The sequence below is a fragment of the Rhea pennata genome, chromosome 18 (assembly GCF_028389875.1).
Source record: "Rhea pennata isolate bPtePen1 chromosome 18, bPtePen1.pri, whole genome shotgun sequence".
Taxonomy (NCBI): domain Eukaryota; kingdom Metazoa; phylum Chordata; class Aves; order Rheiformes; family Rheidae; genus Rhea; species Rhea pennata.
This window is the reverse complement of record NC_084680.1, coordinates 13,340,597-13,354,026: the sequence shown is the minus strand read 5'-3', so window position 1 is coordinate 13,354,026 and position 13,430 is coordinate 13,340,597. Positions and strand designations below refer to the sequence as shown.

Below are 13,430 nucleotides of genomic sequence, written 5' to 3'. Positions count from 1 at the left end.
TAATCTAGTGCCTTGCTTGGAACCACAGCTCCAGGTGGACCTCCGAGAGCTCAGAAGGGCTGGGGCTGTCCACCCCTCAGTGCACATCAAGCTGCTTTGGCTGGGCCGGTCACCCTTTTGGCGTGCACAGAACAGATCTGAAGCTTAGAACCCATTTCACCTGGCCATACTTGTCTAGAAGTAGGAAAATGAAGTTTCTATTCATTTGTTGCATTTCAAAGCAGTGTATGTTGCCTCCAGAGGTTCTGTGATTGCAAAGCTGCGTGGTTCCCTTGCCAGGCTGTTGCTGGGTTAGAGCTGACATACTGTGAGTTTTAGGGAAACTTATGTTTCTTATGGTTGAGTTGGTTTTATGCTTCTTTGTTACTAATCCAGTGTACTTTGTTGTATTTTTTAAAGAGAAGGTAGCATTGTGCAGTTGATGGGGGGGAAGGAAAAAGTTTTTCTCTCTAGTTTGCCTTTCCAAAGTTGTTAACTTCCCGGCGCTCCTTATGTCCATGTCGGTGAACCATTGCTCTGCCAGCTGGATCTAAAAGGTCTCTCAGCCTCTGTGTGGAGCAGACAAAGCCCCTTAGAAAGTCCGTCCAGCTTTTTGTTTCATTTGACCTAAACACATTAGGTCAGCCGGTGTCCAAAAGCCCCGTTTCTAATTGGCCATCAGGCTGCATGTCTCATTACTGTACCTGAGCAAGCCGGAGACTTGCGGGGCCATGTCAAAGGGCAGGCCATCAAAGCGGTGTCGGTGGCAGCCGCAGCCCGGGGTCAGCCTTGCAGAGCTGCCGCGTGCGCGGGTTTCTCTCTATATTTACCAAGCATTATTTCCTTGATATTGTTGCAAAGAGATTGAAGGTTTGGGGCCCACTGTGTTACAGATGATTTCCCAGCTGACTTTCAAACTCTTTTCTGTGTCTCCCTTTCCTGACGCCTGTGAGCTTTTGTCTTCCCCGGGCCTCTGCCGGGCAGACCAGACGTGTCCTGGCCAGCACGCGTAGCCTAGGCTGACGGGTCACCTCCGTCCTGAGGAGTAATGGGAAAAGCAAAAGCAAAACCAAACAGAAAAGCATCCTGCCAGGCAGCAGTTTGTTTTGTGCACTCCCCCAAGGGCGCGCTTGGTATCCACAGGCTCGAAGACCGACCGCAAAGTTAGCGATGTTGTGGATTTGATCTCTCCTTGCCACTTCCACAAGTAACTGTTCTGCTGCGCGTAACTCTGTGAAGTGCCTAAGTGCAGCCACAGCTTTCTGTTAGCGCTGCAAAAAGCAGAATAGGCCTGTTCTCAGGTTCCCATTGACTTTGCCCTGAAAATGAAATTTTGAGCTTATTTTGTTCTCCCTATACATTTTCTGGCTTTTGACTGTTTAAGTCAGACATTTTCTCGAATGTATTTGGTGTTTGCATGCAACACTGGTACCTGTTGGAGGAGAGGGTCGTTGTGCACAAGCTTTGGTTAACAAAGAGCAATGAAATTTTTTAGTCTAATTATATTTTCTGTCCTTGTTTTTTCTTTCCTAACATCAAAATGGTTAGTCAGCATTACCCTTTAGCGTCCCCTTTGTGCCCCTTACCCGTAATCAGGAATGCTTTGGCAATGCTCTTTGCCTTTTCCCACCACGCAGGACATTGCGGAGAACGGCTGCTCTGCGGCACCGGAAGAGTCTCTGCCAAGGCCAGCACCTTCTCCCATGGTTGAAAAGAAGGACCCTAAATTAAGGGAAGATAGAAGACCAATCACAGTACATTTTGGTCAGGTACGTGTTGGTGTTAGCTTTCTTTGAACTCTGTGACTCAGAAAAGAGAAAGATAGTTCAGAGGAAAGTCGCAGTAAAGCATATGCCAGTCATTTCTTTATTTTTTTTGCAGCAGAATTATGTTGTTGTATCTGTCTGTATAAATGGGATTCAGAACCTTGCTTTGTGGGGTTTACTGATTCCTTCTGTTCATACAGTGTTTTTTGAGGAAAATAATTTTTTTTCAAATTCAGTTAGAATTTATGATACCATTAGAGCAATTTTATGATCTATTTTGCCTGTTCTTTTAGCATGCAAAGATGCTATGGCCCTCAGGACTGGGAGTGTGTAATTTAAAATATCCTCTATTACATAGCCAGGTCATTAGTGTCAACACAAAACATCCAGCTATTAAAGCATTTTAACATTCTTTGAAAATTAAAAGCAATGAACTAAGATATAAAAATCAATTAATGGCTTATTAGTGTACTCTCTATTTTGGTACTGACAATTGAGCTATGCACAGTAGTTACTCTTATAATGTTTCTTTCAATATGCTTGCAAAAGAGTGATTTTGGTTGTTTCTTTTTAAAAAGCTAATTATTTAAAAAATGTTACATTTGTTGTGATTATCATAGAAAAACGTACAGTACTCACTATAAATTTGCCGGTGTTCCACTATTAAGTGTTTGCTTGACTCAGGAAATAACATTATTTTGGTTTGCAATTTTTTTTTAACAGTATTACCATGAAAGAAGAGAAGTAAATACATGGTTTCCCCTAAGGAAAAGTGATTTTAAAATAATTATAAACAAAAGCAATTATAAAAGGAATGGGAAATAAAATGTGAGGCAAACTAGATTTTTAGATGGGCATTTATCAATAGAAGCAAGTCAGTATAACTGCACTTACTGTTTAGATATTAAGCAGGACTACATCAGATATAATCATTGCTCAGGGCATTTTATTTTCAGGTTTCTATTGTCATTTTAGAACTTTGGCTACTGTGCAAAATGTAAGTGACCGAAGGCTTTTTTTCAAACAGATTCTATTCTAATTAAATATTTGCAATAGTGATTTATTTTTCACTTATTTTTTGTGCGAACAGAGTAGAGAGGAATTGGGGCTACTGGAGAAATATAGCCACCTAGCTCTAGCAGGAAAATGTTACATTTCATTTAAAACAGTCGGAAATCCAGGTAATACTATAATATATTTTCAGTTTTTCCCTTTAGATTTTTATGAAGGATGGATAGTTCAAGGATTTTGGTAGATTAATGAAATATATAATCAAATGGGAAATGTGAATTTAAACTCATGAGGTTTTTTTTAATGGTCACTTTCAAATTTTTTAATGATCACTTTCTCTGTGTCAAAAGAAACACACATCAGCTTTAGTGAACCACTGGCTGCGGTGAAAGACTGGCTTGCTAAATGCTTATTACTGCCATTACATTACAAATGTCAGATTCCAAAAAATTATCTAACTTGGCAGTTGTAGGGCTACCTCACTTAGAGCCTTTGTCCTTTCACAGGTCCTTTTTTGCTGATATCCCAATGCCAAATTGAAAATTAAATCACACTTTCATGCAAAAGGAAAGGTGTTCAGGTCTATGGAAAATAAATTAAGGCTTTGGGGAGGAAAAAAGCAGCAAAATTTACTGTTTAAACAGGAGATGGCTTCTAACTAGTGATTAAAGGGGGAGATTATAGTGTCACTTTTAACTCTGTCTTGGATACAGTAGGTGGGAACAATTAAAAAGCCACAAGAACTCTGAAATAAGAGCTGTTTGTGCATTCACAGTTCTTATAAACTGAAGAGGATGAAAGAGGCTTTTTTTCTCATTGTCACTTGCTTTCTGTGTCTGCTACTATTATGCGAGTGTATGTGGCAAAGGCAGACTTTTTTAAAATGCATGCATGTGGATTAGGGTCAAGCCCTGTGTATCAGTAATGCAGTAAGCCTCGTCCATACCGCTGCAGCGAGCGAGCCTACCAGCAGCAGCGAGATGCTTTAATTGAGACATGCTGTCAAAGTGACAAACACATTTGCATACAGTCTATTTATTTTTGCTGGAAAGGTCTGCAGTCTGCTGGTGGTGGAACATTCTTAATCAGCTCGCTGTAAGTGAGCCGGCAGCTAGCTGTCCTGTGCGAGGTGCTTCTCTTCATTACATGACAGATTAGCTAAAGGGGGATGGGTAGCAAGCCAGCAGCAACCTTTAATTTTAACTCATTATCTCTCACCTTATAGTAAGTTAGTTTCTAGCTTTTCTAAATACAGTTACGTACCTGCAGTTGTTAGCTAACAAAAATTCCGGTAAGTATCTTGAAATGTCTTTGTACAGCACTTTAGCTGATTGTTTGCTAAAATTTATCAGCAATTATCTACATGCATGAGATTTGGTAGTGTTGTATCTCCTCTTGGTAAATGCTTAGTGGACGGTATTTTAGAGGCTGTTTAGGACAGAGTTGTTTTAATAGTGATTTCTGTTATCTGTAGCTATGCAGAGCAGGAGAGCTCTTCTTGGTTGTGAAAAGGGTTTTAGCCAGATAGCATAGGGCAGTGCAATAAAGAATTAAGCGAAGTGTTCTTAATAAAGCCACAAGAGGAGAGTAAAGCGGAAGGCTGTGACCACAGCTTTTTCCCCTTCTTGAGTTGGACTCTGATGTTAGGCAACAAGTAGCGAGAGTGACAAGGCAGCAAGGGTTTAACCCATGGGAGGAAGGGGGAACAATTGTCAAATGACAAGAAAGACTCAGACGAATAGTCTGTAGTACTGGATAGAACCTGCCGTTTGGGGGAAAAGTAAGGTTAATTGTGCTCGAAGATAAATTGCTACACAGAGCACCATTTGCAAATGGCTTGGTGGTTTTCTTTTTTTTTCTGCTCTTTGCCTTATATCCTGTCCAAAACTTGATCCAAACATCAGACAACATCCTGCAGATTTGAACGGCGGCCTCGGCTGCCGCAGCCGCAGCCACCCCTGGGCTGCTGCCCGCGGCACGGGCGCTGGGAGCCTGCCGGCCGGGCCGCCACCGCCCAGGCGGCCCGTGCGCGCGCCCGCTTTCTAGGCAGGGTGCACGGCTTTATCATTCTACTCCTTGGGCTATATGCAAAATAAACACAAAATGCAGCGGGAGCTAGACTTTCTCAATTTCTTCTTTGCAAGGCATGTTGTCACCTCCAACGGAAAGTCAACTGTAAGTCCTAATACTGTGCTATACGTCCCTGTGGCTCCTTTGAACACATTCCTGATACGTGCAAGCAGCTGGAAGGACCCACACTTTGAAACATTGCATATCTGTTGTGATACTGGACATCTTTGATCTGAAGTTTGTTTTTTTCTAAAAAAAAATTTTTTTGTTTTCCTGTAATGGCTGCAGAAAATCTGGTTTTCTTGATTGTTTATAAATCTCAATTCTTTATGCTTAAAATAAGGAAGGAGGACTGTCTGAATCCTGGCCTCTTCGTAGGATTTTTCAGATTCTGAGTTTCCATTAGCGCTACCTGAGTTTGTGTTTCTGCTAGAGATTTCAGCTTCTGTCACTGAGCTAGTACTGATGGCAAGCTACAGTGATAAGGGAACTGCGTAGAGCATAATGTTGAGCAGGCTTAGGGCTCTTCTGCTTTGCAGTTTTCATTAACTGATTGAGCTGTGTATAGATTAAAGTCTGCGTTTCAATTTGTCCAATTTCAGAAGTATGTTGCTTGAGGAGCTTTAAATGTCTCTCCACCCTAAACATAAATATTGATTTATAGGTTGCCTTTATGCCAGAAATAAAAAAGAAATACAATAAATCAAATTAAAAACAGGACAAGGCATTCTTTTCTTTTTACAAAACTGAGCTATCCTGATAAAGTACTTTTGTTTCCTGCAGAGAGACAAGTCTCAAATATTGCATTCACATTTTTAGATGAGTGACATTTATATAAGTTTTATATGTTACAGCCAAAAAAGCCAGGAATCCAGGAAATGCAAGCGTCTCGTTAATGATGGTGATTGTATAGCTGTCTCAAGTAGCACCAACAGCTCTCCAAAATATCTTGCTGAGCTTTTTAATGAGCAGTAAGCTTTCTCAATTCTCTCATATGTATTTATTTTTGCATTAGATAATACAAAAAAATCAAAATGTATAAACTGATAGTTTTGCTAAGAAAGGAAGGCAGATTCATATCTGAATCCAATATTTTAGAATCCTTTTCCCTCCAGGAGACCATGCTAAACTCTTAAGCCACTGGTACACCAAGTGTTGCTATGATAAAACATATACAAATGTCCCTGTACCACAGCCAGGAGAGGAAATGCTATATAATTTTTAAATTCTGAGCTGTTGCTGAGATACTGGACCCAGTGGCGGGTCCCGGTAGCTCCTGCTCGCGTGTGTTGTGGGCTGCACTGACGGGGCCCCGGCAGAGCCGCGGCACTGCGCGGCCGGCCACCCGGGTGCTCCTGCTCCAACAGAGCACGCGGCCGTTGGCAGAGTTGCAGCCCGCTTCTTGGGGAGTAAAGGGAGCACTTGCTTATGTTTTTCCACAACTCTTTCCGTGTGAAGTTTCTGCCTCTGGCCACACGGCTGCCCACCCCTTCGGCCCTGATCCGCTCGGGATCCCTGCCCGGGATCTTCACCTGCGCCTGAGCTTCACCCAGCTGGTGGCACAACTGCTGTAGGACGCGTTCAAACAACTTCTGATGAGCAGCTTACCAAAATCATCCTTTTAAGGGAAAGTTTATCATTTCAGAAATTACACTGGCAATTCTGTTCTGCTCTCTAATTGTTCCTAGTATAATTAGAATGTCTTTTGTCAGTTTAGGTGTGCTTAGGCTTCCGTGGTTTCTTTTTGTTTATCTGCAAATAGAATATTTTATTCCATTTATGTGCCAAAGAGTAAAGCTTAATAAAACAGAAGAGAGTCTTCTAAATGCATGTTTACTTAAGAGATTGTCATATTCCATTTTCAGTGCAAACGGGGAAGAATTATTCTAGGGGCTAATGTAAATTGAATCTTGGTAAGAACAAAATAAATGGAAAATATATTCACAGTACTAAAGCAACTTATCTGAGTGTGAAAAGACTTGTCCAAAATTCTCTTCCAAGCTGATTCTAATTGATACTAAACTTGCACAAGCCATAAAATGGAAAATCCCAGCTTATTTGCTCTTTTCATTATTTATTGTGAGGGAACTGTACATTCACATTCATTTTTCCTGTTCATGATCTATGCCTAGACATGCAGAACGAGCAGCTCCGCTTTGTAGGGCAGGTTTCTTCTTCAAGAAGATTAAACAGTATTAAGAGGTCAGGGGGAGGATGGGGAGAAAGCCAGCCAGCTACATTCCAGAAATGCAATACTGGATCGGTGGGGCCAGAGGCAAGCGGAGGAGGGATTAGCCACGGTGTGGACGAGCTCAAGTGCGGAAGGGAGGAAGGCTGCTCTCCAGACCCTGTGACTCCCTTCACACCCAGGTGCCTGGGAACAATAGCAGGCTCCCCCGGATCGCGGCAGGCGTTGTGTGGCCCTGAGGTAGAAACCAAAGGGGAAAGGGGAAAACGAGTTCATTTTCTAATATTCGTGCCACTGTAGACTGCGATTGCAAAGCCGTCCTCCCCTGGTCCTTGCCACTCTGAACTGCTCTGACAATAGGGACCTCGTCATTAATAAAATAAGCTTCCAGCCCTCTCTTCCCCACTGATGAGCAAGATGGTCTCCCTGTTTCTTTCTGATGAACCATGTGAAATTTCTCCCTCTATGTTTGGTTCTTTATGGGTTTAGTAAAAGTACAGGCCTCTAAAATTCTTCTCGCTTCAGAAAAAAACATTTTATTCCCTGATTTCTTCTTCTCACTCCTTTCCTTGACTCTTCCTTTCAGACAGGAATTCACTGTTACTCAGTAGACCTTGTCACCTTGCAAGAAAGGAAAGTGTATTGGCCCAGAAGTGCTTGTTCCTCTAATGTCTGCTTGAGACTATTCCAGTGTCCTATCAAGTTCTTGGGGGGCACTGTTCATAGTAAGGGGCATAAAGACAATGTCGATGAGCAAGAAAATAATGCATTTGATTGAAATTCTGCTTTGTGGTGTGCAAGATTTGCAGGAATGACAATCCATGGGGTAGGAATTATCTAACTAAAAGCCTTGCACTCTTGTCATGTGTGTAAATATTTGACAAGTGAGACCTGGCTCTCTCTTTAGGAAGATGTACACCACCTGCAGAGCATACCCAGAGGTTACTGCTTCTCATGTGCTCGGTTGCTGGCATTTTCTAATGAGCACCCAGACAGCTATGTCTTCCTTGGCTACTACAGCAACATAGTGTCTGTGTAGCTCATACTATGTAGGAGTTCAGGCTTTGTAGTAAGATCATGTTGTTCAGTCCTGTGTCCAGCAGAAGTGTTCATCCACAAAAATGCACATTCTGGACTAGCGCCTTTAGGATTTGCCAACTGTCTTGGCATTTCAGGCACTTTTTAAACAGGGATGTTCAGAATAAATTTAGTGCTCTGGGTACATGCAAGTCAGATGCCATAACACTTGGATCTGGATGTATGGAGAAAATACTGTGGTTAAGCTGACCTCCTAGGGCTTTGTGACAAGCAATAGCAGCTGTAACATGTCTGTGCAGAATTTCCTTGTTAGTCCTGTTATGTCGAAGAACCCATAACTACCTTGTAGGGAGTATCTTGGTCCATCACTGCTGGCACATAGAAGCAGAATTGTGCTTTATAAATAATACATACATATAAAATAAATACATCAGTGCATGCAAGGCTAACCAAATCACCTAGATTGACAACCTGAGAAAAGCTCAGAGGGGCTTATGGATGACTTACTTAGTCTATCAACGTATATCATCATCCAGAAGTTTCTTCTGCATTGCTTATGAAGTGGATACATGCAGTTAGGCCAGAACTCTCTGAATTGACCTCTGGGCCCTTGGATTAAACTAGAAGATCAAAGGGAGGGAGTATATGAAAGCTAGGATTCTCCTAACTCCTAACCCCACTGTGATTGCTTGTTTGGCCAGGTATTTTTTGGATTTGTCCTTCAGAGCTGGACTGATTAACATCAAGTATAACAGTCGCAGCATGCCATGCTGCACATCCAGGAGGCATGTAATTTTGTGTGTTTGTGTGGAGGAATATTGTCCTAATTATGCAGACTTCCTTAGTGAATGATGGAGATGAGCAAAGCAGATACTTACTGCTGTTTACAGAAGTCCTTAAATGAGAGACTAGCTCTTTCTTTCCTTCTCTTTTTTTTTTCTTTTTCTTTTCTGTGCAAGTATCCTGTATGCTAGAGAAGAATAACTTTAGAAGATAATAAGGGATGTGCCCATTTTCCAGCATTTTAAATCATGTGGATTGTGTGATCTCCTTGACTTGAATTCTGGTATTAGGCCTGCTGAAAGCCCAATGTAAAACTGATGAAATGACCAGTTAAAAAAAAGAGAGAAAAGCACATAAAATGGTGTGGCTGTTTTCTTTATTTTTAATATTGCATTGCTGGATTTTCTGGTATTTTAAATGAAAAATATATGTAGTTACCTCCACGTTGACAATGTCCTTGAGGATTTGACAGTGAGATTTTCCAGCAGTTGCTCTTCGTTAGAATCCTGGTGGTGTTTAATAAGGCAGCCGAACTGCTGGCACCTCCGGTTCTTGTTTGTTCTCCGAGGGCTCGGGGCTGCTGCAGTAAGCACATCGACCAGGGCTGATCATTACAAGGGCGTACGCCACCATGAATAAAAATGTCACACGTTCTCCCATCTCACAGCAGTACAAAATGTCAGTCCTGTCAAACAGACATTGCAGGTAGCAGTGAGCAGTCAGTACAAATTGGGAAGCTGAATATTCCCCTAGCTTTCTGATATTCTTCATTTGAAGCAGAAGAAAAACAGTTGTTAACCTATTAGCTGTGATTTTAAACTCTACTGAGATAGTAGATGGATAGACTTTAACGCATGGGGATAAATATATTCCTGGGGTCTAGGATTTTTTATGACATGTCTCTCCATCCTTGTGTGTTGAGAAACAGATGGAATGAAAACAGGCCCTTGCAAAATATACCTAATTTTTGTAGAAGTGCTTTGGAATTTTGGACATCTTTTCAATGAGATTATCTTTCAAAATGCTTCCCCTTTTCATCTCTGTGAATAGTTCTGAAAAACCTCCTTGCTGTTTTGCTAGTAATCCAGAATGGCCATGGTTCAATGAGTTATGGGAGTTTTCTTTCATGATCCTTTCATTCTGCGGTAACATAATAGGGGATTGTGGTTGTATTCTCTTTCTGTACAAATGAAAGTTATCCTGCTTTCAGGCTGAGGTGTACCACGTGATGTAGAGCCATGAGCTATGTCATTTTCTGGGTGTTAAACTTGCCTTAGAACCATGAACGTATCTGTGTGTTCACAGAATTATCCTTGTAGGCTTGAGGCATTGATAATGACAATGCAGGATACTGCTGTTATTGCAGGATCCAGAGAAAATCTGGGTTGGGTGCGAAGGAAATGAAACACAAAAACAGTTAAGTCAGCAGTGATTGCCCCAAGGACAGGGAGAGCAGGTAGAATGGGCTGTGGTGGTATACGTGAAAGTGAGTATCTCAAAGAAATTTACTTCAAAGTCCATTCTATAAGTAGAAAATTCTTTGGTTTTGCTCTGATGTCTTTTCCTTGATACCTAAAAACGAATGTATGCATTTAAGCTAATGAATTGTTGCAAATTACCCTCTTCCCCCAAAAACATTAACTTTTGAAGCAAGTTGTATGAGAAAGGCTTAGAGAGGAAGACTTATGTCAAAGTATTACAGAAACAGGACAGGTAGAAACTGGATTAAAAAATGCCAGTCTACTTCTACCTTGTGTATTTAGCTTTTTACAGGAAAGGTCATAGAGTCATCCAAGACCTTTCTGCATATAAACAAATAGAGAATGAAATGTGTGAGGGTTTTTTTTTTTGATCAGAACCATGCTAGTCTTAAATATTTCGTGTTTTGTAGGCATCCGTGTCCTGTGTGAAGAGATATTCACTGCATATAATTTAATTTATAGTGGTTATCAGACTGGTCTGCAAGCACCTGGGAGCTGTGCCAGGTAAATAAGATGCTGTTGACAGTCACTGTTTTGGAAAATCTCAGAAATCTTCAAATTACAAAATATTGAAAAATACCAGTTTAATATAATCAGGCTTTTTTACAGTATCTTAGAAGAATTGAAGAAATGCATATGTATCTGTGAGGAGTTTAGGGTTTGTTTTCAATTGCACAGAGCAGATAGAAAGTGAAGTAGAGGAAGCAGGAGTTCACAAACTCAAATAGCAATCGTGGGTTTTGTACTGCTTTTTTGTGTAGTACATGAACTTTGCTGTCACTAGAGCTAGGAATTAATCAGAAGTCTTGACAAGTCTTCAAATCACAGATACCTTTGAAAGTTAACTGCTATTACTACATAATATTTCTCCCATCAGCATCATATAAGAATACAAGCTACTTTGGGGCATGGCCTGAAAATGTCTATCTGTTCAACTTATTCCACGTATGTAAAAATATATCCATCTAACTCTAGAAATGCTTCTTTTTTTTCTGTAATTACAGGCAGAAGAAACAAAATGCCATTTAATTCTACAACCAAGGGGTTTATTATTTAAAAGGTGTATTTTTAAAATAGCATTGTTATAAACAATAATATTCCATAGAAGTAGTCTAACCCATGCTTTTGGAGTTTTCTTTCCCTGGTGCTCTTCCATAGCAAGCAGATTATAGGGATAGCTACAGGGCCCCATTTGCTTCAGCCTGGTGGAATCATTTCCCGTGACAAGGTATATGATCTTGAGATCGTGCGCCTGCACTCAGTCTTGATTTTAGGAGTGATCTGATTAGTATCCTGCAAGTCCTAGGTTTAGAGCAAAATACAGCATGTTGTATATTAGTGTGTATGTATAAATATATATATATATATATATATATTTTCTGAAGTTAACTACTCTGGGATTGTTTGCACAGTCTGAGGTTAACAGATGGGAATTATCAATACTACCAGCTGAGGAAGGGTTAGCAGCGCTCTGGGTTGAGATGCACCATAAAAGGGGATCTTTCTTGAGAGATGGTCTCAGCCAGGAAGATGAGAAGAAAAGATAGGTTTTCATGAGAAGAAAAGATAGGTTTTCATGAACCCCCCCTTTCCCTTCAGTAATGAGTGAGAGCCCTCTCCGGGGTCTCAGCATGGGCCTGCGTGTCTTTGGCAGTAGCCCAGGACACCAAGTGGGACTCAGGCTTGTGCAATGTGTACGCTCTCTCTGTATTAGGGAAAACAGGAGCTCGTAGGCACTGATCTTTCGTTCCTTCTCTTACTTTGTCTCTGTTGAGTAGTGGAAGATTCGTGGCTAGAAAAGGTTAAGGGGGTAGTCCCTGTTTTTCTCATTAAGCTAATCAGAAGGTTTAATTGTGATAGTCTCCTTCCCCTTTCATAAATTCTTAGAACAAACATTGCTACACTTGCCAGATTCATGCTACCTTCCCAATCTACCAAGATGTCATGGAGAATGAGGCATGCCTTAAAACATGGAGACTTTTTTTTTTTTTTTTTTTTTTTATCACGGGACCCAGCAGATTTCTGTTGAAGTATTTCAGAGTATAATTAAAAATATATGCTGTAAAGCATACACTGCTCTTGTCATCCCAGTTTGTGAGCTGTGCATATGGGAGTATGCAAAAAGCAGTGTGTGCTGTGCAGGGATCTGGATGGGTAATAAAACAGCTGCCTCATAGATTCCATCTGCTTTCTGTACTGAATCTTTTTAGGTACCATACATTTTTAAGTGTTGTTATTTTCTCCCCCCCGCCTTTGTCTTTATTGAGTGTTCAGTTGATGTTCAGCACATTATTCTGAAGTCAATGCTTCAGATCTTTTGCTGCATGTTATGTTTGAGCATAAATGTGCTAAGGACAATCTAACTTCTCACCCATGTCTGATTATCTGTAAAATATACTAGCAGTTTTCAAAGTGGTCCTGAATTTCTTAAGAAAATAAGATACTCGTGTAGAAGATCTGTGCTTTGAAAGTCGTTAAAGACACCCCTCCGTACTACTTTGAGAAGCACAAACACTTCCTTCTATATGTGCTGACAAACAAGGTTTTGTCTGTTTATGTTTCCTTTATCCATTTCTTTTTCTAGTTGCACTTGTTGCTGCATATGAAATAGCACCTCTAATTTACTGATAAAGGCTCTGTTTTGAATACCACTTAAAAAAAAATTAATGTTTCTCAACAGGCATTCACAGTTAGTTTGAAATAATACTTGGTTCAGCAGCTCGCACTTCACACACCCAAAATGCAAATGATTTTTGTAATGTTTTCTCTAGCATAAAAAAATTAACTAACTATAATGTGAAAGTTCCTTGGATATGTAATAGCTACCTGATGATCTACAGGATATATAATTTTTAAATAATACTTTTACAGCGTAAAAGTGAACATAAGAATTTTCTCCTTTCAGCATCTCATGGCTTAAAATCACTTGTCTGATAATTAGTAAAACATTGCTAGATCTGCAGTCATAAAATTGGCTTTCTGCAAATTTGCTTCGTGTCTTCTTGCTTCAGAAGTATTTGGAGCAAGACAATTAAGAAAATATCTAGAAAAAAAAGGTATACGGGTAAACAGCTATTGGTGAGAAAGTGCTAATTTAGACATTTCTCTGCTTCA

General features: G+C 40.5%; 1 protein-coding gene across 8 annotated transcripts in view; it reads left to right on the top strand.

Annotated features, from left to right (window-relative positions):
- Window positions 1-13,430, top strand: part of DENND1A (DENN domain containing 1A) — a 220,941-nt gene that overhangs the window by 181,232 nt on the left and 26,279 nt on the right. For 7 of the 8 annotated variants that reach the window (XM_062590924.1, XM_062590923.1, XM_062590922.1 and 4 more), the window contains one exon: window positions 1,617-1,748. The exons of the other annotated variant lie outside the window; for it this stretch is intronic. In XM_062590924.1, the coding sequence (XP_062446908.1) occupies window positions 1,617-1,748 (132 nt within the window). The remainder of the gene's footprint in view (window positions 1-1,616; window positions 1,749-13,430) is intronic. 8 annotated transcript variants of the gene reach the window in all.